The following is a 27,222-nucleotide window of genomic DNA, read 5'->3' as shown; positions in this document are numbered from 1 at the left end:
AATAAAATTTTTAAAAACTTAAGAAAAAGAAACACTATTTTCATTAATGCCTTTTAAATAATGATCAAGAAAATAGTCATTTAAATTATATAGAACTGAAAGGCAGTATAATAAAGTAGTTAATACCTTAGGCTCCAAGTTAGAGAGACATAGGAATAAATCCGACCTCTGCCTACACTTGATCATGAGTAAGCTACTTACCCTTACTATGCTTCAGTTTAATCATGCATAAAATGGGAAATATAATAGTGCTAATCACAGAGTTTGATTAAAGAATTAATTGACACAAGATGTTTAGCCCAGTGCCTAGAGTTTAGGAGACATTCAACAAATGTTATCTGCTCTGTCATTTTAGAAACCCAACTCATACTAACCTACAAATTAAAAAGAAGGCACTTTTGACACAACTGAGAAGTCTAGCAGTTGGATGAACTTCGGGTATGGTTTGATCAGAGCATTATACTTGTTGCCCATGATTCTTCCAGCCTTGTTCGTGTGTTGGCTTTTTCTTCGGCTGGTTTCTTCCATCATGATAGCAGATAGCTGCAGCAGTTCCAGGGCTTAGATCCAGATATCAACCCATTCAGGAAGAAAGAAAATTTCTCATATCCACCAGCTATCAAAAAAAAAAAAATTCCAGTTTTCACTCTGATGGGTTAACTTAGGGACGGTGCCCACCCCCAATGCCATGCACTGAATGGCACAGGGAATGGGATTATAACTCAGGCGTTCTCAATGGGAGTGACATGACCCCCAAGAGGCAAACATTGTTTCTTAAAGGTAGGAGGGTGGCACAAGAATCTTACTCTTTTTTTGTGTATAGAGCACAGATGTACATAGAATACCTAAACAGATATACAGGATTCTACTGGCATTAGAATTTGCAGGGGGAGGAGGTGACTAGCAAACAAAAAAGTATCTAAAAGGCTCCTTAAAAAGATGGTCGTGAATAAAACTGTTGAGAAACACTAATTACACTGATTGGCTTAGACCAGTGGGAGAGCAGACCCATTTGTGAAGCTGGGAGTGAAGTTGGTCCCAGGCAGACCACACAGCTGCCAAACAGTGGGGGAGGGTCAATGCTCAGTTGAGCTGCAATCAGCAATGCCCCCTACACTTGAATTATTAGAACCTCAAATCTAGAGCTCTCTAATATAATAAAGATTAATGGCAAATATATTTCTAAGTATTTCGCCGCCGTAATTTGAGTTAAAGGGGTGGGGGCTCATCATTAGAATACCCTTACTGCTATCCCATAATTACAAATTCTAAAGCATGAAGGGGAGTGTTCAGTGGTACTGTCCAGGTTAGTGGCAAATGGACTGGAAACACCACAGGGTTACATATTTTACTGAACTCAGTTTTTTATCATCTTGACGATAGAAAGGTGTCATCTTTCTTGCTTCTAATCTGAATAGTCTGGTTTGTAAGGAAATCCGGGCTCAATCACGCCAGAGAGAAATAAGGGTGGTGCGGGAGATATCCATTACATGAAATACCTGACGGTTCCCTGGGGGTGTTTTGTTTATTTATATACTATACGTGAAATAAGATCTCCCACCTATTCATAAGGAATCTGGCAACAACGTTATTGCCTGGTTGGCACAGCCGGGAAGGCATCATTTCTTTGGAATTGAACACTTCCTCTACATCTAGATATTGGAGAGGCAGGAGACTTAATTTGCCAAAAGCTATGAATAATTAAGGCGCTAGCTATAAGGCATTTCTGTAGTAACGCGACTAAATAAAAAGCAGGCTGAAGCGGCACTGAGGCTGCCTTTTAACAAAGACTTACTTTATGCGTGAAGCTTTGAATTTGGTTAAAGTAGCAGACTGAGACGTTCGCCTTCAATTTGGGGCTAAACCTTAAAAGCTGATTCATCAGCCGTATATCTATCCTGCTGATATCTTGCCTGGATGGGTTCTGTTATAGCAATTAATTAGGGTTAACAAACAACTGAAGTAGAAAATGGTGGGAGAATGTGGTTGAAAAAAAGATCAACACCCTTTGCTTTTTATTAAGCACGACATGTTCTAACAAAGGCCTCAGCTTGTTTCTTGGGATTAAGCTGTCCCCTCATCCCCAACACCTCAAAGCTAGAATTTCTTGCAAACCCTGAATGGAGTCATTGCCTTCCAGCAGGAGGTAACTTAGACACAATTTGAGATATTCAAGTGACCATAAGAGGCCGGGTCAGCTCCCCTGTGGCAGGCAGTTGGCACTGAGTGGGGAGCATACAGTTCAGAACAGCAGAGGCTATAGACTCAAAGTTTAGCAAATTTGACCTTGACCAAACCGCTTTCCCCCCTTGAGCCTCCTGGGTATAAGGGGAGAACTGTAGTACCTGCATTATGAACAGGATGAAAAATTCATGAGATAGTATCTGTAACACTAAATGCCCTTCCTGATATAAGCAAATGCTCAATAAATGTTAGCCCTTGGGTATGTACCGTACTTAACAGCAGACCCGTAGAAGGTACTTGATAAAGTAGCACCGGGTATTACTATTGTTTTTTATAAGTGATACTAGTTCTCTGGAAAGTACATTCCCATCTTTACAGGCAAGGATGTTCACTGAAAGAGACTGTGGTTTCCCACAGTGTGTGTAGGGTGGGCCTTGGGTATTTTTTCTTGTCTTCACACAGTAGACCCACATTTTAAGCCAATACAAAAACTCTAGGAAATACAGGCATCTCCCATTAGGGTCACTAAGGAAATAATCTCTCTTTGTCCAACACTTTGATGATCCTGATAACAAATGAACTCTGCATCCCACCGCATTGGCAGGAAAAGACCAACGCCCCCAAAAGGCAGGTTCCCCATTGAGCGTTCAGTGGCCTGTGTGCTTCAAACCCTGTATATTTTGCTTGTCCCCACCCTTCACTCTCCACATTACTCTGAGTTACACAGACTAGAAGAGGGGCTGACAAACTGTGACTCACAAGAGAAAACTGTCCTGTCCCTCGTTTTTGCAAATAAAGTTTTATTGCACACACAGCCTTCTGTTTTTGTAAATAAAGTTTTATTGGCACACAGCCCTGCTCACCCATTTGCTTGGTGTCTATGGCTGCTTTTGCATTACAGTGGCAGAGTTGAGTAGTTGTGACTTAACTACTTCCAGTCAGGTAGTTCATACAAAGATAATATTGGCCACAAAGGTGAAAATACTTACTGTCAGCTCCTTTACAGAAAAAGTTCAACAGTTCCCACACTAGAAAAAAAGTAATGTATTGGGTACAGAATGCTAGAGGGAAAAAGGTCCAGACTTCAGTCATAGAAAAAATAGAACTTGAAGGAATATGAAAGAATTTTCTCATCAAAAACTTAGTCACCAGGAAAATAATAAATAAATATTCAGGATGAATGTTCAGTTTACCTTTACAAGGTTCTTTGTTGTAGAACATGATTGGAGTTACAGATTGACTCGTTTGTTTGTTCATTTATTTGTACCTAAAATAATGATCAGAGTGCTTACCCCATCCCTGCTACTGTCCCAAGGTGTCAGCCACACAAGGTCAAGATAGGCGTTTTTCCTGACGTCAAGAAATCTATTGTCAAGGAGGAGAGACAGATAAGGAAATGAAACTCTGTGGGAGGCCCTTGGCCAAGGTGCTCTAGGCACACAGTGGAGGGAATCTAAGTCAGACTGGAGAAAAGCAAAAAGGGAGAGGAAGAGAGCCAAGGAGGCTTCCTGGAGGAGGCAATTCTCAAGCTGAGGTTTGAGGGGAAAGTAGGAGTTGGATAGATGAAGAAACACAGAAGGGCATTTCAGGCATAGGAAAACATGGCTTTGGTGGAATTATAAACAGTTTTTTAAGGCCGATGGGGAGAGAGGGCAGGAGCAGGGGAGAGAAAAAGAGCGAGTCGGAATCAGAGGCAGAGATTTTGATTGAGAGTAACATCTGAATTTGAATGATCTTTTACTTTAGGATTTTGATATTTTTCTGCAGAACTTCGGGGGCAGGGGAGAGGTTGATTTAGCAGTATCACTGGCAGCAGTGAGGCTGACAGATTTGGGAGAGGGTGACATAGTGGAGGCGGGAAAGGAAGGGGAGCTAGGGGGCTGCTGCAGTGACACAGGTGTATAGGTCAGGATAGGCTAGGTTTTGCCATGGCAACAAACGACCCCAGTATCCTAATGGCTTAAAGAAGTAAAGGTTTGTTTGTGGTTCACACTACCGTCCAATCACAGGTTGTCCATAAGCTCTGCTCATCACTGTCACTTAGACTCACAGAATGTTCTTTCACGTTGCCAGTTACCATGATGGAGAGTGAAGAGCTCCTCGGGACTTGGCACTGGCAACTAAATGCTTGGCCTCTAAGTAGCTCCTGTGACTTCTTGCGGGTCCTTGGTCAGAGCTGATCAGTCACGCACTCAACTGCAGGGGCCAGGTAAGCAGTCCTACCCTGGAACAGCGTGAATGCCGATGCAGATTAGGTTCCTGAAACAAATTAATGAGCAGGAAGTTTACCAGAGAGCGCCCTGGGATCAACACCTGTAGAAGGGAATAGAAAGAAGCAGGAAGAGCAGAGGAGAAACGGGGCTGTAATTCAGGCTCAGCAATGCCTTCAGCTGCCCTCATGGGTAGCTCTGGAACTGAGAGTTGTCCCCATTTGGAACAAGAGGGCTGTTCTTCCCTCCCACCTACATCAACACGTTGTTGGCAGTGGACTGCCCTTGAGAACGCGGAGTGACCTTGACCTTGAGGTAGGCAGCTCTATAAGGGAGGGCAATCCCCAGAGGGAGCTGAGAGCTGTCAGCTTAGAATGTTCCTGGTAGCTGAGGGAATAAGTCTGGGCAGCACATCATGGGGTCTTCTGCAAATGCCTGCCCAACAGGTGCCGGGATCAAAGCCTGAACTGCGGAAGGACCCACAGGAAGGAAGTGGAAAGTAAGGATTGCGTTGATGTAAAGGATGTAGAATCTGGCTTCAGGACACAGTCTCACTCCCAGGGCAGCCTCCTGATTGGATCCTACACTGTTGAAGGGATTGGGCAGCCATGGAGTCAGTTAACAGCAGCAACACATACAGAAAGGAGAGAAAACTTGGCAGATAAATGAAATACGAGTCTCCTTATCGCTGAGCAAATTCATCTCCCACCTTTTCTGGTAACCAAAGACTAGGGTTTTAGGGCAAGGAACTGAGATGTGAAGATACTCCAAAACTGAGAAGGAAAACGGTCTTAATGTTCTAGCCCATCACTTGACAGAAGTATACTTCTGAAAGACTGTGTTATTTAAAATTGACAAAATCAGTCTCAGTATCTTTGAAAAGCATTTCGGAGCCTTTGTCGTCCAGCTTGAGAAACACCAAGTTAAAGACTCTCCTGCCTTTCAGATTGGTGTTTGTTTTTCCTCCTACTGTCCTTTCTCGGTGGAGTTGCAGCACAGAGTAACTTCCTGTTTATCCCCCTCTTCTGTTTATTTTGAACATTGGCTTTGTGATGTCTGATTTGGAGGCTATGGAAAAGTGTGAAGGATTCGAATAGGAAATCAGACCTGTAGTTCTAAACTTTACAGCAAGATGATATGACTTCAAGCACAGAAAGGAGGCAGAAAATTAGACCCTCGTGAAAAAAATTAGAATTGCCATCTCTATGTAATTACACATATGTGTGCCTCTAGGTGTTCATATGTAACAGATATAGATTCTGGCATCCTTGAAAATAAACTTGACTTGAAAGAGGCTGATGAATGCGATAAATAGTACCATTTTCCCCCTAATGTCCTAATCTTTTTTAGTCTCTTGAATTTTGTGTTTGGGCAAACCTTGTTGATGAAATAACTATTTTTCCCTAACTAGTGCTTTTATGTAGTGTCCCTGCCTTGACTAATAGCTACTAATTATGTAGCAGCCGCTGTGTGCTGAGTCTTCTGCCTGGCACTTTAATTGCGTTATCTTAAAACAAGACAAAACAAGACCAAAACCCCTGAGGGTTTTTTTTTTTCAATATACAAACATATAAAAGATAGTATGAGTAAAAAAGCCATACACCCACCACTCGGTTTTAAGACATCTTAATATTTTGCCATGTTTGCTTCAGATACTTTTTAAAAATGTAACCAAACTATATAGAATCAGTTGAAACCACCCTCCTACTTTTCCTCTCTCCCTAAAATCCTACCGCGAAGTTCATGTGTCTCATTCCTGGGCATGTTTTGATAATTTTGACACCTATGTTTGTATCTATAAATAGATAACCCTTCTATGTTTATCAAATTTATAGAAGGATATATCATTCTACAGCCTTATTATTCTCTCAACAAGCTTTTGGGATTTATCTCTAAATTCATTTTAATCCCTATATTCCATCGCATGAATATAACCAATCTTTTGTTGATGGGTACTTAGGTTGCATACAATTTTTCACTGTCTCAAAAGACAATAGTGAAAAGTTCTGTATTTGTTTCCTTGGGCTTATGATCAAGAACTTCTCCAGTGTATGTACAGAAGATTTTAGCTTTATGAGATGTTGTGTCTTATCTTTGTCCTTGTAACAACTCTACAAGATGATATCATGAACCCCACTTTATTGGTTTTATATACTTATTAACTAATAAGTCATGGTGCTGGAGTTTGAATGGAGTTCTGTCTGATTCCAGTGCTCAGCCTCTTGCCACTGACTTGCTACTTTATTTATTAAAAGGTAAACAGCACTTAAAGATAGAGTCTTATCAATTTATTAACTTAGTCTTTCACTCAAACAAACATGGGGTGGAAACATAGCCTCGTGCTTTAAAATGAAGTCCGTGCACTCAAACTGCCTGAATTCAAATTCCTAACTCACCTTTTTTAGCCATGTGAGTTCTGAGACTGATTTTTTTGGGCTGTAAAATATAGATAATTAGAGTATCTCACTTAAAGCGTTTCTCTCCTGGGATCACGGTAGAAATTAAACATATTGCTATTGTTGGTAAATATTGTTAGATATATGTGGGGGTAGATATATGTGGTTAGATATATGTGGTTGGATGGGTGCATGAGTGCCTGGTAAATAGTTATCTTTATAGGTTCAGTGTTTTCAGTTTCTTATTTATGTGAATAACCATTGGAACCCCTAAAGTCTGCAGAAGCCTTGGATCCTCCCTCCTCCTCTCCGCATTACGAAGCTATTAAACTTTCCTCTTCTCGACCCTGAACCCTAGACTCTTACGCACGAAGGCTATGGAACCCCACTGACCGCTGTCTTTCTCATCTGTGTAAGCTCTCCTTTGATATGACCCTGAGATTTGCAACTGCTAAGGAGACCCAGTTATTACAAGCATCATGCTACCCTTGGGTAATGTAGCCAGCAAATATTTTTACAGAAATGAGTTTGTCTCATTAAAATGTGATTAGATGCTTATTATCTGAGAGAGAAAAGGGCCTTGATAAAATAGGGAAATAGAATGAGCTGTAGTTAGCTGGACCCGGTAAAATCAAGGCTTCCTGACTTAGCAGCTGTGTGACCTTGAGCCAAGCTGCTTAATTGCTCTGAGCCTGTTTCTTTACCAATACAAAGATAAAATAATACTCACACTTACATGGTATGAAGGTTAAAAATAACATGGGTTGAAAAACTTGATCCTAAGCTTAATGTTATCATACTAGGAGTTATGAGTGCAAAGTCTGACCAGGATGTAACTCCAAACACTTTTCATTTAATAGCTGTGTGGCATGGGCAAATTATGGGACCTCTCTGTGCCTCATTTTCTCGTGTTTGAGATGAGGATGATAATAGGGCCTACCACCCGGGGTTGTTGAGGGGACAACACAAATAAATAAAGATTTCACTAGGGTGCCTGGCTCACGGTAAGCGTTTCAAAAGTGTTATGGTGGGGCGCCTGGGTGGCTCAGTTGGTTAAGCATCTGACTCTGGATCTCGGCTCAGGTTTGTGAGACCAAGCCCTCAGCTGGGTTCTGCGCTGAGAGTGCAGAGCCTGCTTGGGATTCTCTTTCTGCCTCTCCCTACTCGTGGGGTGGCTCGCTCTCTCTCTCTCTCTCTCTCCCTCTCCCCCCTCCTCAAAATAAATAAACTTTAAAAAAAGTGTTAGCTATGGCTATTTCTATTTAGTGAACATTTTCAGTGTCATAGTGCTAAGCCCTTTATAGTTACCATTTCATTGAAGTCTCCTCTAACAGCGACATGTAATAGGTATTACTGAACCCACTGGCAAACATGGGACCTGTTTAGAGCTGCTAAGTAACTTGCCCACAAGCAAAGATTGGAGCTCCGTTCTGTCTAAATACAAATCCCATTCACTCAGCCATCGTAGGGGATGGGCTTAGTTTGCAAACCATTCAGCCTCTTCCTTTGCCACCTTTGCCCGCCTGAAGTCCTAGGACTGCCGTAGTCTCCATTCTCCTCTGCCAAACCCTAGCGGCATAGCAGGGACTAATGACCTGGTTGAGCCTCAGTCGTGAATGGTCTCAATCCAGGCTCCAGAAGCAACTCAGATCACACCATTCTCTTATGTGAATCCCTCCTGTGACGTCCCAACTCAGAAAAGCCTAGGCTCACCATGCCCACAAGGCTCCACGTGATCAGCGCCCCTTTCTCTAGATTCCTGTACCCCCGCTGTCAGCAAACACACTCAGCTTCTGGTGTTCACTCCTCACACTTGTCCCCTAACTCTTCTCCAGTGACACTGGCCTCCCTGCTGTGGCTTAAGCCCACCAAATGCGTTCCACCCTCAGAGCCTTTGCCCTTGGGTTTTTCTCTGCCTGGAACCTGGGGTTTTCTCTTTTCCTCCTCTCCACCCCAGACTAAGAGGCCACCCCTGACCTTTCTCTTATCCTGCTTTATTTTTCTTCCTAACCCTATTGCCACCTAATGTTAGAACTTTATTTAGACGCTCACTGGTGTCTGCCCAACCAGAACATTAGCTGAAGACGGGCAGGGACTTGGCTTTGTTGGCTGTAGTGTCCCCAATGCCTGGAACCTAATCTACCCTTCGGAGATACTCGTTGACTAAATGAACAAAGGAATCTGCTTCACACTTTAAGAAGCTCACTCTAGCCACTCTGCGGGGAGTGTCTAGGGACGGGTAAGACAATTACGAGGCTGTTTCTAATGTCCAGTGAGACCTGCTGGGGACCTGGATAGGAGTGACGGCAGCCTGTGGTGTAGGGAGATACCAAGAATTCGGAGGAGGCAAAAAGTAGCATTAGGGGAACTCTGTCCAAAGGGAATGTTTGCGGTCTATATAGTTGAGGAAACTTCATGCAAGGAAAAAGCCGTGCAGGTAGAAATGTATTTGTGTGTGTATGTTTATTGCTTTTCCTTATTGAAAATAGCCCCCAGCCAACGTAAGTATTGTAGCTTGAGAATAAATTTGTTTGGGTTCTCTGACGTGTTCTGTGATGTGCCTGTGGTTCCAGTTCATTCAAAAAGCAGTGTTTGAGATCGGAGACTAGGCTATGCCCTCCAGGGCCTGTGAAAACGGGCTCGCCCAAGGACCCTAGCTTGTGTGGCCAGCCAGCTTGCAAGTCCCGGTCTGTGCCCAGCCCAGGGTGGGGAAGTTGGCAGTTTCTGCAGCTCTTGTCAGCTCTGACTGTCAAGTGATCGCTGTTTCCTGTGCCCAGCCCTGTGGTTAGGTTCTGGAAGGTGCCCTGTGTTGCCTGACCAATGCTGACAGACACTTCAGACGTTGTGCTTTCTTTTTTTTTTTTTTTTTTTTTTTTGGCTTGCTGTGAACGGCTCATCATTCTGACCCTGTCTCGTGTCATGCCCATCCATTGGAGTTACGGATAGAAGGAAGGACCCTCTGGATTTGCCTGGTTTCTTGGGAGAAAAGAAAAAAACAACAACATTTTTTTTTTCTGGTCTTCATTAGTGTTTAATTAAAAGCTTGCTTTTCCCTAGGTCTTTGGCCGTGTCCGGGCTTTTTAAAATTCTGCAAGCACAGACAATATAAAGAGAATTTGACCCTTTGAGTTACAAGAGCTGCTTATTGTGTCTAATTATCAACCTCAAATAACGACAGAATCATAAGCCCCAGCAGAAAAAGTAATACTGGGAATTTCCCAAATAATTCCTGAAGGAAAAGTGCATCTACCTTTAATAAATACTCTAATACCAGTTTTTAAAGGAAATTAATGTTTTAAGTTTGAAACAATCTGGTCAGGGTATAAAGAGTCTTAACTCTCAACTCATATTTAAATTGATGGGCTTCTTTCTTCCTTAACTTTTTATATGTTAATATTTCAAGGTCTTGATGCCAAATATTGGTCCAGCCAAGCTCATAAGACTTGGTTCTCAAATACCTTTTGGAAATGATATATTTTAGCGAATGTGTTTTTCCTTTAATAAACTTCAGAAGCCAACTCCCAGTTTCAAAAAAACAATTTTTTTCTGAGATGTTAGTGCCAGAGTCTGAACAGTGGCCTTTATTCACGACCAAGTCGGATCAATTTAATTTTTTTTCAGACTCCTACGCTACATTAGGTAACAAATGCAGCAAAACTTTGCCACACCTTTGTGCTGTATATTGTGTGTGTTTTAAGTAAATCAAATTTAATTATGGTCTTTCTTTTCTCTTTCCTCCTGACTTTTTTTTTTTTTTTGTATATTTTCTCTGAGCTAACTAGGTCATGTTTAAGCATATGAATAATTTATAATGTATATGTATATGCATGTGTGTGAGTACCAATATACAAATAAATGTATAAATACGTGACTGTATCTGAAGTTTTTCCAGAAAGTAGAACCGTGAACCAACATTTTCACCAAACATAACTTCTGCTTTCTTTCCCCCATCTTCAACATCACTTTTTTTTTAGATTGATTTATTTATTTTGAGAGAGAGAGACAACCCGAGTCGGTGTGTGAACCCGTGAACTGCGAGATTATGACCTGAGCCAAATTCAGAGTCAGACGCTTAACCAGGCTCCCCCTTCACCATCACTTTTGAAGTTATGTTATGACCCTGAAGTAATCAGTCAGTGCCAATAATCTGGTTAGGTTCCGTAACAGATGGTCTTTTTTAGGAAGTTGCTGTCAATTTTGATGAAGTTTAGGAAATGAAAACCGATGAACAACCTCATCTGTTTCCAACAGTTTAAAGAGAAGAAACCAGACAACTGGTGCTGTGCTGAAGCTCCCATGTCATCTCCCAGCTCAGCTTAGCTCGCCTGCCTGTGAAATGGAGCCATTCCGTAGCTGCTGCATGGGGGGTACCGAGCATTTAAGTAGGGCGCAGTAGAACGAGTTGCTCACAAGGCGACACTTGCCCCCTCTGCTTCCCCAGCAACCACCCACCCTCTGCAAGACCAGGTAGGAGGTTCCAGGCCTGAGGAACGTGTGAAGAAAAAACACAGATGAAACGGGCAACAACAGTTCGATGTCTCTACACCGAAGCAGCCCCATTCATTATTTACAGATATTTAATGACATCTGTTCTGTTTTAATGGACCTTGTAATGAGATGAAAAGTGTTATCTACTTCCTTTGAGTGGTATGCACATATCCTTTGGGAGCTGAGGAGTTGGCATCATATGGATGTGAGCCTTAATCCAGTGCCTTATCCCTGACTGGCTGTACTGCCCAGGACAGGATGCCTAACCCCTTTGAGCCTCAGCTGCATCATCTATAAAATGGGGACAGAATATCTCAAAGTATTGTCGTCAGGTTTAAGTGAAAGAATGCCATTGGACTGCTCAGTTCAGGACTGGGAATGGGACAAGAATTCAGCAAATTATAGCTTACGAAAAAGGCCCTGACTACTAAGATAGGCAGAAAAGTCAAGGAAGAGTATCCTAGAAATAAGATGCTGTTTTCCTCTCTCATCTAAATGAACTTACCTAAAATAAGGATTAGAGAGGCGATGGACATTTTGAAGCAGGAGAATTAAATCATAATTGACCTGGTAAATTGCTGCAGCCTTTTCAGAGGAAAGCTGAGTTATAGCCAATCAAAATATGAAGTATGTGCCCTCTTTGACCAAACATTTCCACTTTAGGAAGTCATCTTAAGGATATTCTCACATAATGTTATCTGTGCAAGATATTCGTTTGCACCATTATTTGAAATAGCAACCCCTTGGAGATGTGAATAAGAGAACAAATGATAAAATGATAACACTTCTGTACCATGGACTCCATGAGATCAGCAGGAAGAATGTAGAACTATATATCACAGCCTACCCAAATTGCCAGTGATATAATTTCGAGTGAAAACAAAGGCTAAAGACAGAACAGTATACAAGATGAGTGTGTGTGTGTGTGTGTGTGTGTGTGCGTGCGTGTGAAGAGTGAAACAGATACAGATATTATGCAAGAAATGTGTGTATGTATTCCTTTACATGGGAGAATAGGGTTGGAAATATATTAAAGACCATTATATAATGGAAATTATATAATGGAAATATATAATAAAGACCATTAAAATTTTTACCCCGGGGAACTGTAAGTGGATGAAGGGAGAGCTTTCTACTTGTTTTATGTTCCTAATTCTTTTTTTTTTAATTTTTTAAAAACATTTATTCATTTTTGAGAGTGAGAGAGACAGAGCATGAGCTCGGAAGAGGCAGAGAGAGAGGGAGACACAGAATCTGAAACAGGCTCCAGACTCTGAGCTGTCAGCCCAGAGCCCGACGCAGGGCTCGAACTCACGGACTGCGAGATCATGACCCGAGCCGAAGTCGGACACTCAACCGACTGAGCCACCCAGGCACCCCTACATTCATAATTCTGAATTTAAATTTTTTATAGCAAGGATATATGTAATTTTTTATAATCTGTAAAGCATCCTATTCCAAACAGTTGAATTCTGGGGAACAGGGATCTGTCCCATGTAATCCTGTGTCATTGCATCCAGTGTGTAGTATGTCTCCCCAAGTATTTGTCTTGTGTGTCCATTTAATAATGATTACTAATCATTACCGGTAGGATTACTGTTGAATAAAAAGTAACATTTCTCCTCATCTGAGTACCACAGATGTTTTTTTTATCATTAAAATAATATAAATCCAGGAACACCAGGGTGGCTCAGTTGGTTAAGTGTCTGACTCTTGATCTTTGCTCAGGTCATGATCTTATGCTTCGTGAGATCAAGTCCCATGTTGCGCTTCACAATGACAGCATGAAGCCTGCCTGGGATTCTCTCTCTTTCCCTCTCTCTCTGCCCCTCCCCTGCACTCTCTTTCTCTCTCTCTCTTTCTCTCTCTCTCTCTCTCTCTCTCTCTCTCTCTCTCTCTCTGCCTCTCTCAAAATAAGTAAATAAACTTAAAAAAAATAAATAACATAAATCCATTAATATAATTGTTATAGAAATGCATGGCCTAGGGGCACCTGGGTGGTTCAGTGGGTCTTGATTTCGGCTTAGGTCATGATCTCGTGGTTTGTGAGTTCGAGTCCCGCATCAGACTCTTCGCTGACAGTGTGGAGTCTGTTTGGGATTCTCTCTCTCCCTTTCTCTCTGTCCCTTCCTCTCTCTCTCTCTCTCTCTCTCTCTCTCTCTCTCTCAAAGTAAATAAATAAACTTTAAACAATGAAATAAATGCATGGCCTAGAGTGAAGCTACTTTATCAGTGGTATATATTCACCAGATATTTTCTAAACCTAGAGTGCAATACATATTTACATTAATATAATTTTTTACGAAGGTGAGATCATCCTATTCATCTTGTTTTGAAATGTATTTATTTACTGACATTTAAGTTCTGATCTCACATTATTTTCCATAACTGTGATAAGGAATATCTATTCCATATCATATTCTATGATATGAATATACCATAATTAATTTCCCCAGTCCCCTATTACCAGGCATTTAGGTTGCTTCCAGTTTTTACTAAGTGCTAAAGTGAACATCTTTGTATGCAAAACATTTGTGGGGGAATTTCAGCAAGATAAATACCTTGTTTGGAAATAATTTGGATTTCCAAAAAGGTTGCACCAATTTATGCTGCTGTAGAATGAACAAGAATCCTTCTTTTCCATACCCTAGCCAACAACTTTTGATTTATACCACTCTCCTAGCCAAAAAATTTATATTGTAGACCTTTGTTTCATTTTATTTCATTTATTAGTGGAGCTGTCCCATTTTCAAACTTTCTTATGGGCCATAATGCTTGGAACACTGGAGTTGTTCTTGCCTGAGCACATCAGGAGAATCACATTCTGCATTTTATCACAGTATAAATTGGTTTGCATGCTTTCAGAGCCAGACTTGAGAGCAAATTTTAGTCTCTTAGAAAATGTCATCTCAAAGTAGTATGGTATTCTCTTGTATAGTTAAAATAAGTTTATGTAGAGCATTGCTGGGTTAAAATCCAAGTATCCTAAAGATACATTTTCATTTACCCTCTCTGTCATGCACTGCCATCTTAAGATTTAGAAATAGTGGGGAATAGTTCTTTTTATGTTTGCTATCCTGTTTGATTTCATACTGTGGTTTCCCCCATTTACTATTTAGTGGATTTCAGCAATTTTGTTTTTTCTCTTCTATGAATGTTCCATTTAGATAAGCTGGAAAGGAATCACAAAGGCCTTTATTTATTTATTTATTTTGTAACAAGGGATAAAGCTTGGGGCAGGAGAGCAAAACGACACCCCATTTATTTTCTCTTTTTCATCTTAGATGCCCTAGGCCTTTGAGCTTATTTGGCCCTCTAAATCCATATTTGTTAACTTAAATATAATTTTTCCAGGGTTGAATTGTCTCGATGAGATTTCACAGGCACAAGCGACCATGAAACTGTCTTTTGTCTCATTTTGGGAGCCACCAGAACTGAGGACTTAGGTGGTGGAAACTGCTGGTCCCATTAATGTCGTGGCTGTTCGGAAGCTAGCGCCTTGAGGGTGATGATGGGTTGACCTGCAGACCCATTTGCGTATAGCCTTCCACCAGGGCCAACCTAACTCAGAGGTAAATTGGAATTGCCACAGGAAACCCTTCAACGAGGGCTTGCCTCATGTTTTAGCTGTGCAGCACTCCCCATTGGCGTTCTGCCAGCTCCCCACTCTCTTTTGGAGGTGCCCACCATGCACATGGCAAAAGGGCAGGTCCCCGTGCAGGTTTCCTACCGTGGCTGCTAAGGAGGCTAGATCTTACTCTGTCTGCCTTCCAGTTCAACTAGAGGACAGGCCCAAGGCCTCAACCTGGCCCCCGGGCACCTGTGCACTCCTGCTCTTGGAGTGGTGAGCTGGAGGAGCAAACATTTGGAAGTCAGAACCACAAAGGCAGCAGTGGCCATGCAGCACAGACACGATGGTTGCATGACATGATACTAGATGTGTTTATTCCCTTATGGGTTCTCTTGTTCTCCATTCATTTTCTGAGCCTGGTTCCAAGAGCCAATTTTTGCCCCTTCTTCCATCCTAAGAGGCCTGATTTGGTCAGGAATCAATATCACCCTCCATGCAACTTGGGAATATTCTGGCTACTCCCTAAGCTAGTGCTTCCCAACTTTTTTTCATGTCATGGAGCACATATGATAATGTTGGTATGGCACCCAGGGTAAATGTTTATGAGGCTGCTCAAGGCTTAAGGTCACCAGTGCAGAGTCTCAGGAAGATATGAAAGACTTCTAGGGTCACGTCCAGAGGACCCAGGAGCTGACTCAAAGAATTGACCAAGATGCAACAGTTCAAACATCAGTAAAGACAATACTTTTAATGGTTTAAAACACATATAATGTATTTAAATGCAGTGTTTATAAATACATAAAAAAATTTTTTTTAATATTTATTCATTTTTGAGAGAGAGTCAGAGAGCATGAGTGGGTGAGGGGCAGAGAGAGAGGGAGACGCAGAACTTGAAGCAGGTTCCAGGCTCTGAGCTGTCAGTACAGAGCCCAATACGGGGCTCGAACCCACGAACCGTGAGATCATGACCTGAGCCGAAGTCGGACGCTCAACTGACTGAGCCACGCAAGCACCCCAGTGTTTATAAATACTTAAAAAATCATTTGGGCCACCATTGGAAGTGCCAAGTCATTATCTTGAAAACTGGTAAATAAAGGTAAAGAGTCAAGCATTTGCCCTATGTCTCCTATAATGAATCCTATCACTAGGTAACCTGTTAATAGATGAAGGGAAATTTCTTTTTTTTTTCAAGTTTATTTATTTTGAGAAAGAGAGTGAGAGTAAACAAGCATGGGGGAGGGAGAGGGAAAGAGAGAGAGGGAGAGAGAAAATCCCAAGCAGGTTCCATGCTGTCAGTGCAGAGTCCAAGGCAGGATTCGATCTCACAAACCATGAGATCATGATCTGTGCTGAGATCCAGAACCTGATGCTTAACCGACTGAGCCACCCAGGTGTCCTGAGGGGAAATTTCTCATTACTGAAATATTCTTGCTAATAAGTAAAGGGTGACAAATAGAAAGTCACCATATTGCAATCCTTAATTCATTAAATGATGTAGCTAGTGAGCTAACATCAAAAAAGAGAAGGCCCTCCTAATGGAGGAACACACTTGGTAACCTAACACTTGGTAGTCTGAAGACTCAATCAGATTCCAGATGCATCATCTTTGGAGACAATCTTGCCAAAGATGATGCATCTGGAATCTGATTGAGTCTTCAGATTCAACCAACTTATGGGAAATACAGTGGATAGAGGACCATGTTAAATGACACCATACAGATATAATCAGCAAAACTCAGCTGGTGAAATGTACAGGATAAACAGCTCAGTTTCTTCAATAAATAAATTACAATGAGATAGAAGAGAGAAAGAGAGCAAGATGAGTGGAAGGGAAAACTATAGGTTAATAGAGATTCAGGAGAAGTATCGACAAATTGTGAAGTATGGACCTTTTCCGGGTCAACATGGAAACAAACTTGAAAAAAACACATTAGCAAGACAACTGGAAATTTGAGCACCAACTGGAAATCTGATGATACTAATATTGTTACTTTTTTTTTAACATAATTGGGGTTATGCTTTTAAAAAGAGTCCTTATCTTTGACTCTGGGTGCTCTTTGAGCACCTGGGTGGCTCTGTCATTAAGCATCTGACTTCGACTCAGGTCATGATCTCGTAGTTCGTGAGTTCGAGTCCCACATCAGGTGAGCTTGAGCCCCACTTCTTTCTCTCCCTCTCCCTTCCTCTCTCTCTCTCTCTCTGCCCCTTACTCATTTGCTCCCCTCTCTCTCTCAAAAAACAAAAGAGTCCTTATCTTATACATTGAAGTATTTACAGATGAAATTATTTGAATGCTTAGATTTGCTTCAGAGTAAAAGGACAGAAGGACAGAAAGAGGATGAGAGCATTAATGAAACAAGATCAGCCATGTGTTCATAAGTGTTGAAACTGGGTGAAGGATACATGAGGGTTCATTGCACAGGCTGTCACTTTTTGTAAGGGCTTGGAATTTTCCATCATAAAAAGTTTTGTTTCGTTTTTAAAGAAATGCAAAGGGAGAGGGGAAAAAGAGAAAACAAAAACAGAGTCTTCAGAAATACAGGAAGGAAACCTAGCAGCATGCCTGCCTACTAACCCCTGGACACATTGCTCATTGCCTGCAGTGGCCAAACAGAAAGGCTGTATAAGGATGTCAGCCCTGGGTTCGAATCCTGTTCTACACCCAACTGGGGGGACTTTTAGTGCCAGATTCGCTAAGGCTCAATTTCTCATTTGTAAGATAGAGATGAACTACTCCCCATTTCAGAGGGTTGTTGTTCGAATAAAAGAAGATAATCTGTAAAGCATGGGGCCTTGGACCTAGTACCAGTTCGCACTCAGTAAATATGGGCTCTTGACTATTATTTTATTGCGTGCAGCATTTAAAATCAGAAAATTAGACAAAAGTGAATGCATGCACTTTTCAATGGATGTTGGGACATTTTTGATGATTTCTGAACTCCAAGGCCTTTTTTGCTTCTTTTTTCCAAACACGGGAATGAGATCAGATTTTGTAGTATTTATGTCCATCGCCTGAAAAACTGCATGAACCTTATGATGGCACCTGTGAAGCAGACAGAAAGGAAACCCTCACATTGCTTACCTTTCTTCCTCTGTCTTTTTCACCTCTGTTTTTCCATTTATGGTTAAGAAAGTGAGAGAATCTGCCTAGAACAAGAAACTTCCCTCTTTTTCTTCCTGGAGGGGAACATGAGTAATGGACTTTTCCATCAGGGTTGTTTTTCCTGGACATGGTGTCCCCCCTCCAACTGCTAAAACATGTGATCCTGAAGGAGACCGTAAATAAACTTCAAATATTCCTTATCGGTCAGTGATGCTGTCCCAGTTTCTAATAAATTATGAAGTAGTTTTCTGTATTTGGTGCTCTTCCTTTTAAGTTTATTTATTTATTTTGAGAGTGAGAGAAAGCACGAGTCAGGGAGGGGCAGAGAGAGGGAGAGAGAGAGAGAATCCTAAGCAGGCTCCACACTGTCAGCACAGAGCCCAACGCAGGGCTTGAACCCAAGAACCGTGAGATCATGACCTGAGCTGAAGCCAGATGTTTAACCAACTGAGACACCCCGGCACCCCGGTGCTCTTCCTTTTAAAACAGAAGTTCTATTTGGGACACCTGGGTGGCTCAGTCAGTTGAGTGTCCAACTCTTGATTTCAGCTCAGGTCATGATCCCAGGGTGGTAGGATCGAGGACCAAGTTGGGCTTCCGAGCTGAGTGTGGAACCTGCTTGGGATTCTCTCTCTCTCTCTCTCTCTCTCTCTCTCTCTCTCTCTCTCTCTCTCTCCCCCCCCCCCCTTTCTCTCTCTCTCTTTCTAAATTAAATAAAGAATTACAAGACAGCAGAACTTTAAATCAAGTATGGGCCATTTCTGAGCATGGGATCCTGGAGGGACTACACAGGTCACACACTCATTAGGCCGAGCGCCTAATAGACACCCAAAAACTAGTTATTGGAGTGAATGCAAATCTAAGAAAAACCAGCCTCCAAAGAGCTCTGACATACAAACTGATAAAAGATTATGAACAGAAACCAGCCTGTGTGTGAAAGGGGTGCATAATTTCTCAACTGCAGGGTTGGCCGTGAGGTGAAAAAGAAGATGTCCACTCTGTTCTCCTTGCAAAACACCAACATAGGCTGTAAATCCCTTGAGGGTCTTGACTGGAGCGTTTTCATCCTGACTTCCCTCACAGGGCCCTGCACGTATGTGGTGCTCAGTGAATATTTGAAATGAACTCAGCTGGTCCTGGGTGTGGAAGGAGAGAAGGATGAGGAGTTATAAAGGAAATACACCTTTCTTTAGTGCAAACCTCACTAAATTCAGGAGGAGGGGAGCTGGCCTTCAAGGTTGTCCTCTTAGTATATGGCAAATGGTTCAGAGCTAGACTCGGCCATCAGATTTTTAGTGTTGGGATCTTATGGTGCGTCTGGCATTTCTCCGGTATATGAAATGCTCTGTAATGAGAGTGATCATTTTGTGATTAATGCAAAGCATTAATCCAGAACAAAAACACACTTCTCTGATCCCTCTAAGTGAGGAGTATGGGATAGAGTTGGTTGTTTTTGGTTTGTTTGTTTTTTTCACTATTCCCGAATCACATGTTGATCCCATGATAGGGGGGCATGAGGTTAATCTCACCCTAATCATTTAGATGATGCCCTCATAGAAGAGCAGGGATCTGTTATTAGAAAAAGGTGAATCAGACTCTGAATAGGCAAAACCAACAGACACTCGGACAGTCTCCTCGTTTTAATCCTCCCTCGTGCTCTCACGGCCATAACCTGACCTTGCCCCAGCCCTGTATTTGGGATGTGGGCTTTCACCTGACCCTCCAAGTTGGCCTGGCCTCCCGGTTTTAGCCCATCCTGTTGCCCCAACTCTGAAACTGGTTGTCCAAACTCTGATCTTCTTTCAGCATGAAAAATCTCTTTGCGTACAATCAGAAATGTCTCAAAAGTTATCTCAGAAGGCTCTCCAACCCAGGGAGAAAAGTTGACGGTTATGGTGTTTCTACTGCTATATATACGCAAATAGAAGGTTCCCCAAAACATGAAGTAATTCTCCATTTGCCCAGTAAGAAGATTCAAAACACATGTTTGAGGCCAACTTAAATATATGCAAATTTAGGAATGCAGATTACATAGTGGAATATCTGCTTCTAATGTTTTAGATCATTTGTTCTATAAACTGATAATTTGAGTGATAGTTGTCTGGTGCTGTCCCTCTTTTTGAAGTGGTTTTATTCAGCCTCCTCACCTGCACCTATGTGTTGGTCCTGACACAGAAGCCCCTCCTGGACTCATCCTTGTAGCTCTCCTTGGAGTCACTCCTGCCGAAGGCATTTGAGCTACAGCATTTTTTTAAAAATCTCCATATATGGTATTTCATTGGGAAAACTATTGCATGACATTTTTTTCCTTCCCCCATCCATGGTCTTCCAGCCTAACCACCCACAGCATGGCCTTTTAAAGTGAGGTATAAGTGATTCATTTATTCCATTTTTCTTTCTTTCTCTTCCTTCCTTCCTTCCTTCCTTCCTTCCTTCCTTCCTTCCTTCTTTCTTTCTTTCTTCGTTCCTTCCTTTTTCTTTCTTTCTTTCTTTCTTTCTTTCTTTCTTTCTTTCTTTCTTTCTTTCTTTCTTTCTCTTTCTTTCTTTCTTTCTTTTCTTTTCTTTTCTTTTCTTTTCTTTTCTTTTCTTTTCTTTTCTTTTCTTTTCTTTTCTTTTCTTTCTTTCTAGTAACTCATTTATTCTAACGTCCAGGCCCTCCAATTGTGAGATCCCATGCCCACAAATAATTACTAAGTCTGTATTGAATTGTTTGCCATCTTTTCCACTGATTTCATCAAGTGACCCGTATAAGCATCCAAATTTGGCACTGATTGAGATTGTTTCAGGCTATTGTGCCTTCTCAGACTGTATATTGTGGTTCAAAGTAAGCAGAGTCTTTGAAAGGACTTCAAGGTAAAATCACTGCTCAGGGGTAAGATATCTTTTGGTAGAGGGAAGGGCGGGATATTTCCTCATTAAATACATGTGGTATATACCTATCTGTCAGGCAAATTCTTTGTGTTCTGCATGCATCATGTCATTTAATTCCTCCAACACCTCTAATAAGACAGGGATTTTTATTTCCATTTTACTAAAGAGGAAATAGATTCTCAGAGAAGTCAGATAGCTTTTCCAAGGACAAACAGCTACCAAAACCCAGGTTTGAGTCTAGAATTCATGTCATTAACCATACCACACACTTGCACAAAATTTCAGAAGGTTCTTTTTTGGGGGGATGGGAGAAGCATGGTACCATGTCAGAAGCTATTACTTAACTGTTCTAAAAATAATATATATATTTATTATTTTTCCTGGATTCTGTATATTTTTATTTCCACCCCACTTTGGAGTGTAATGTACTGTGATTTTTTTCCCTGGCCATTGAGTTAGTTCAATAGTATTGAACAAATGCCTTTGTTGAAAGCAAATAATGAAATAGATCTTTCTGTGAGACCCCAGTCATCCTGCCCAGATTTTTTGTTTGTGGCTGGCATCCCTGCCATTGACTGGTATTAAGATTGTCTCGTGGAATTCTGGGTCTCTTTCCAAGTGTAAACGCTGGTGACATAAAATGGCTATGAGTACACAGTTTGAGTTCCATATTATTTCTGTTTATAGCATTAAGTCACCTGCCTTGTGCAGAATGTGTACCGACTGAAGAGCCAAAAGTGAAGTTTGGATTCTTAGATAGCATAGCCCACCTATGAATGATTATCCACCCCCGATCATGCATCATCCGTGATGTTTAGAGAACAGTAAACAACGTTCCTTCGTGTATTTTAAAGATGTAATGAAGAGAAACTTTAGGTAGCCAAAAGAAATCGAAGTTTTGGGTTTTTTTCCTCCCTGTTGCTCTCCTGACTCATGTTGAAAGGCTTTTGTTTCTAATCAAAGCAACAAACGGTAAGGTCATTTCCTTGCGATTATATGGCAGCGGAAGGCGTCAGGGTTTTTAGGTCCCTACTTCCACCAGCTTGTATTTGGAGAAAACACACACACACACACACACACACACACACACACAAGTGCTTAATACATGTGTCCTTTGTCCTGCACATTCTCTCCAGTCCCTTTAAATGAGCCGAGATCATGGTTCGGAGGTAAGAACAATTTCTCTTACAATATTCTGACAGTGTAATTGTGCTTTGTGAGCTCTTACTGGCATTTCTTAGGAAAATCTTGGGCAGATTTTAATATTATACAGCGGTGGAGTAGTCTACGTACTAACGTTCCAGAATCTAACTTTCAGAAAAGGAAACTCCAAGAAAAGTTTATCTCCACTCTTTGCAAAAAAATTACTCCTTCCAAAGAAAATTGGAAATGCTCCAGTTTGATACCAAAGTGAAGATGGTCCAAACACCCATCTTTTGGAGGGTTTTCCTGTAATTGTTTTAAATGCTATCTCTGCTCCCTCAAAGGTCCTAAAAGGGACCTTTACTTTGTTTTTAGTTGGGATTTCTTGTTTTTACTTTGAAACTTTGGCAATTGTTGTTGAAGTGTGTCCTTCTACCTTACCGCTCCCCACCCCCCAGCCCTTTTTCTTTTCTGTCTTACTTTCTTTTTTTGTGGGTGTTAATTTTGAAGGCTTGAGCTCCTTTATGAATATGGAAAGGACAGGGAGACGGCAGGAACTATGTCAGTAAACAGCACGAAAATGCTTTTGGATTTCCAGTTGTTAATCATGCCCTCGGCACAATGTGTTTGGAGCCTTCTCTATCTTTGTGAGCGCTTGGCAGCAAAGATTCTGTGGGGATCTAGAACTCATTAGTAGCCTTTCTAAAAGGACCTATTAATGTCTGTCCCTGTCTTGCCTGGAAAAAAGAAGCAGGAAAAGTGAATTTTGTCCCTGAGTCTAGTTAATGGTGAAGACTCTATGTGATCAGAATTGAGCAGCTCAAGGCAGTGACCTTGGGAATATCATTTTGGGGGATGGCTATCAATTCATAAAACTTGCATGATTTGTCAGAGGAAGTTCTACATCCTAATTTCAGGGAGGCTGTTTTTTTTTCTTTCCTTCCTTGTAAAGTGGTGTTGGTAAACTCATCGAGTTTAACTCCGAGTGTCCTTTTTTTTTTTTTTTTTTTTCTTTTGCCCTGATAGGTAGATGTTGGATATGGAGGAGGGGAGGGAAATCTGGGTTGACTTTAGAAAACAAAGGAAATTGTCTCATCCAGGAGACTGCAAAACCCTTGGGTATAGAAGGAAGTCTGTGGAGGAAGTGGGTAGGATTGGGTACAGAAGAGAAACCTCAAGGAAATAAATACATCACAATAGGGACTGGGATAATACCCCCTTGCCATAATATAACACCACATGTGGCCTGAGAAACAAATCAGTGCTCTCTAAATCAGCTCTATCTAAAGGTATCTAATGACCTGAAGGTCTAGAAGGGAATATAGTCTTATCCACAATGTAGCCCTTTGACCTGCTTTTCAGACTGGCATTATGGTGACACAGGGTCTCACATTAGATGATCCAATTCTTTAGATTCAGGCCATAGAACCTCCCTAAACTCTCTTGCAATGCAGCCCCTTCAGAAATCAGAAACTCTACTTCTTAGCAGAAGATCTAAAATATTCCCAGACATTCCAAATCCCAGTCCAAAGCATATTCTGTGTATTCCAGTGTATCACTTATTCAGCCCTCCATTTGGAGCCTACAGGCTCCAAAGTGGTGGCTACTAGAAGGGAGGTCCTTACCCACAGATACTACCCCCCCTGCCATGGGGCTCAATTACTTTTGGGAGAGCAGGGAATGGGTGGTGGACAATTAAGATTGGTTGAGTAGAATTGTAAGGTACGTTTATGCCATTATTGGAGCCAGAAGAAACCTTGTAAGTCGCTTTGTCTGGTCCCTTCATTCTATCATTGACAAGATGAAAATTCAGAGTAGTGGGAGAATGTTCTGAAGATCTCACATCCCATTAAGGGCAGGGCACAGCCTACAGTCTTCAGAGTTCTGATTCTGTATTCTGTCCACCACTGTGTTGTTTCTAGGAACAGCTGATTGCTTTGTCTAATTTCCAGCCTCTCTGAATTACATGCAACTGGGGTTATTTCTCGTGTATGCATTTCTGTCTTGGAGTACAAATGTGGAAACTACATCCCAGATGAAGTTTTGCTTCTTATTCACTGCTTACAACTGCTGGCAAAAACCAACAGGCAAGTGGGTGAAGGACCCCAAGAAAAGGAACCCGCTGTCCTGTCCCTTTCACCACAAGCTGTAGTACTAGGTAACAACATACTCAAACACTTTCTCCTGGCTTTGAAAATATTGTAGGAACCTAAAAATATTAGTGAGTTCTTAGTGAAGGCCTGTGTCAAGATCAGTTCAAGTAGGAGACCTTTGTTTGTCCCTGATATGGATTTCACGAAACTCCAATTAAGACTTTCGGGGGGGCAGGGGGAGGGTGCCTGGGTGGCTCAGTTGGTTAAGCCTGTAGCTCTTGACCTCAGCTGAGGTCTTGATCTCAGGGTCATGAGTTCAAGACCCGTGTTGGGCTCTACACTGGGCATGACGCCTACTTTAAAAAAAGGCTAAAGACTTTTTTCTTTTGCTTGATGTTGGAAAACTGCAACATTTTTTTTAAGTTTATTTATTTATTTTGAGTGAAACAGTGATCAGGAGAGGGGCAGAGAGAGAGGGAGAGACTCCTGAAGCGGTCAGAGCAGAGCCCAATGTGGGGCTTGAACCCATGAGACCGTGAGATCATGACCTGAGTCAAAAACAAAGCCAGACGCTCAACCTACTGAGCCACCCAGGCGCACCAAGAAAAACTGCAAACATTTTTGAATGAACAGCTTTTTAAACTAGAAAGATAAAGCTGAATATAGGCTAAAATATACATTAACATATGTTAATATAATCTGGCAAGGATAGGCAGACAGTTTCTCGTTCCAATAAAAGCAAGTGGAAAAAAGCAAGATACTGGGCACATTCTGTTTATTTTAGTTTTTTTTTTTTTTTCTTAAAGGAAGCCTTTGTAGATGGGGCTGTAAAGATAGGTTCACTTCTGTTCTCTTACACTGGTTTATTTTCTCTTTTTTGTTTCCTTCTGTCCCTGGGAGTTACAATGAACAAGTCAGCAATATTTGTATTTATGTTCAAGATTTTACTTAATGCCACCTTTTCAATTTGATGCATTTATATTCAGGTTTTCGAGGCGGGAATGGAATTAGTGAGAAACTGACCCTCCGCAATAGAGAATCTTTTTCTGATGGAACAGTGGGACGTAGCTGAACAGCACAGTGGACAGAGAGGGGGGCCTGGATTCCAGGTCTAACTCTGCCGCTTACTGATCTGCTCTGTGGCCTTAGGAGAGTTATTTCTTCCCATCCAGGCCTCCAGGTCCACATTCGTGGGTGTAGAAGTTAGACTAATGCTGAGGCTCCTTTCCACCCCTAATTATTTGTGGTTACTGCCCTGTCACCCAGAAAAATTGGAGCTCGGTCTGTCTGCTTACTCGCATCTCCCTCTCCCTCGTTCCTCTCTGTCCTCTCTCCTACTCCTCCACTCCCTTCTTTTTTCCTCTCCACTGATATTTTCCTTTTCACCTGGAAAGGAGGTCAGAGCTTGTGCTCCAATGACCCAGGTGCCTGTAAGAGCCAATGGCAGGAGATGAGGGAGGAGCAGACTAAGGTTGGAGTTGGAAATGGTGAAATTACTGAACCTGGAATCAGACACTGAGATCCCCTCGAGAAAAAAATCAGAACTTTGCGAGTGGTGGATACAACTCTTGTACTGAGATGTAACGCTGCTCCTTGGACTCCAAATTCCTTAAAAGTCAACACGTATCTCCCGGGTGTGTACTGCATCCATGATGGGCCAGGTGTGGGCTCACAAAGGTGAATAGATGCATCCACTACACTTATGAAGCCTCAACCGGCAGGAGAGTGAACAGGAAATCTCCAATGGCTCAGTAGCTCTTACAAGCTTCACTTGTATTTCATTTGCCACTCACTCTTGGGGAGCGTAAAAAGCTTTCGGCAGGAGGGGCACCTGGGTGGCTCGATCAGTTAAGTGTCCGACTTCAGCTCAGGTCATGACCTCTCCGTTTGTGAGTTCAAGCCCTATGTCGGGCTCTGTGCAGACAGCTCAGAGCCTGAAGGCTGCCTCAGATTCTGTTTCTCTCTGTGTGTCCCTCCCCCACTCATGCTCACGCACACTCTCTCTCTTTCTCTCGAATATAAACATTTAAAAAAAAAAAGCTTTTGATGGGAAATGGCTGTGAGTAGTGGAATTTCATCTGTTTTTGAGGTCAAAGGGCTAAACTGACAAGGGTGTATTTAGGTAGAAATCAGACAATGTCGACTGCAACAGTGACACCTAACATACCTAGTGGCCCACTGGTAAAAGTTCTGTTTTTGATGGGCTCTGTCTAAATGAAACCAGAGAGAGAGGAAGTGGTAAGAGTGCAGTGTTCTGCACCTTAGCCTGTAAACCCTGCTTTGCCACTTAGGAGCTGACCCTCTGATGGGGATCGTTACAATTACCTTATAAGGTTGTTGAGATTAGAGCTAGCCTCTGGCACTGAAGCCACACCCATTAAAGGGCAATTAATATTAGCTAGTATATTATGATATACATTCTTATTATAGGTTCTTAATATATATTATATATTGTAATGTCTAATACATTTTTATATATACATAATAAAATATATTAACTTAATATTATTTAATAGTATTATTTTTCATGTAGCCCAAGTACAGGAAATAAAGTGTCATGAACATAGACAGACAGCAGCAGAAGATAGGGTGTGCACAGTAATGAAAGGGTAATTTTTTTTAGGGCCCTTTACGTTCACGGTAGCGTAAATATGAATCAGTTATTCATCACCCCACATTTGGATCTCTGCACATCTTGCCATTGTAAGGATGTTTACCAGCCTTCCATCGTTTTGGACACATGGGGCTTACCCGACCCTGTAGTCATTTGTCTGGATGTCACTGGGCACAAGTTCACCAATCAGTAATTGCAATGTGTCCATTGCAGCCTTCGACCTTGACCTTCAGGTCAAGTTGTCCACCTTGTAAAGGACCTGGTTCTAAATGACTGTAAGGATATGGACCCAATACAAATCTGATCAAAGTTATAGAAAGTCTTCCTGGCGAGTTTCTCACCAACACATTTTGCTTATGTTGGGGGAAGGGACGATGTTTTCAAGCCTCTCTAACCTCATTAATAGACCTGTGAGAGGTCTGTGGATTCCAGCTAAAGAACTAGAATAAACAGTGTGTCTTTCAGAGAAATGGTGAGAAACGAGTTGGCCTCTGTGTGATGCCCAAGAAATGAGTTTTTCTGGAACTTTTGAGCACCTAACCTTGTTTT

At 41.7% G+C, this 27,222-nt stretch overlaps 1 protein-coding gene across 10 annotated transcripts in view; it reads left to right on the top strand.

Annotated features, from left to right (window-relative positions):
- FRMD4B (FERM domain containing 4B) overlaps positions 1-27,222 on the top strand; it is a 356,794-nt gene that overhangs the window by 187,478 nt on the left and 142,094 nt on the right. For 2 of the 10 annotated variants that reach the window (XM_045053139.1, XM_019824294.3), the window contains one exon: positions 4,258-4,393. The exons of 7 other annotated variants lie outside the window; for them this stretch is intronic. Coding sequence is in view for 1 of the 3 variants with exons in the window: in XM_019824283.3 (XP_019679842.2) it covers positions 21,969-21,992 (24 nt within the window). In the remaining 2 variants the exon portion in view is untranslated. Of the gene's footprint in view, positions 1-4,257; positions 4,394-21,718; positions 21,993-27,222 lie in introns of those variants that run through there. One more of the 10 variants, XM_019824283.3, reaches the window with a different exon arrangement.

The sequence above is a fragment of the Felis catus genome, chromosome A2 (assembly GCF_018350175.1).
Source record: "Felis catus isolate Fca126 chromosome A2, F.catus_Fca126_mat1.0, whole genome shotgun sequence".
Lineage (NCBI taxonomy): Eukaryota > Metazoa > Chordata > Mammalia > Carnivora > Felidae > Felis > Felis catus.
The sequence above is the reverse complement of the archived record's forward strand: the minus strand, read 5'-3'. Positions and strand labels throughout refer to the sequence as shown.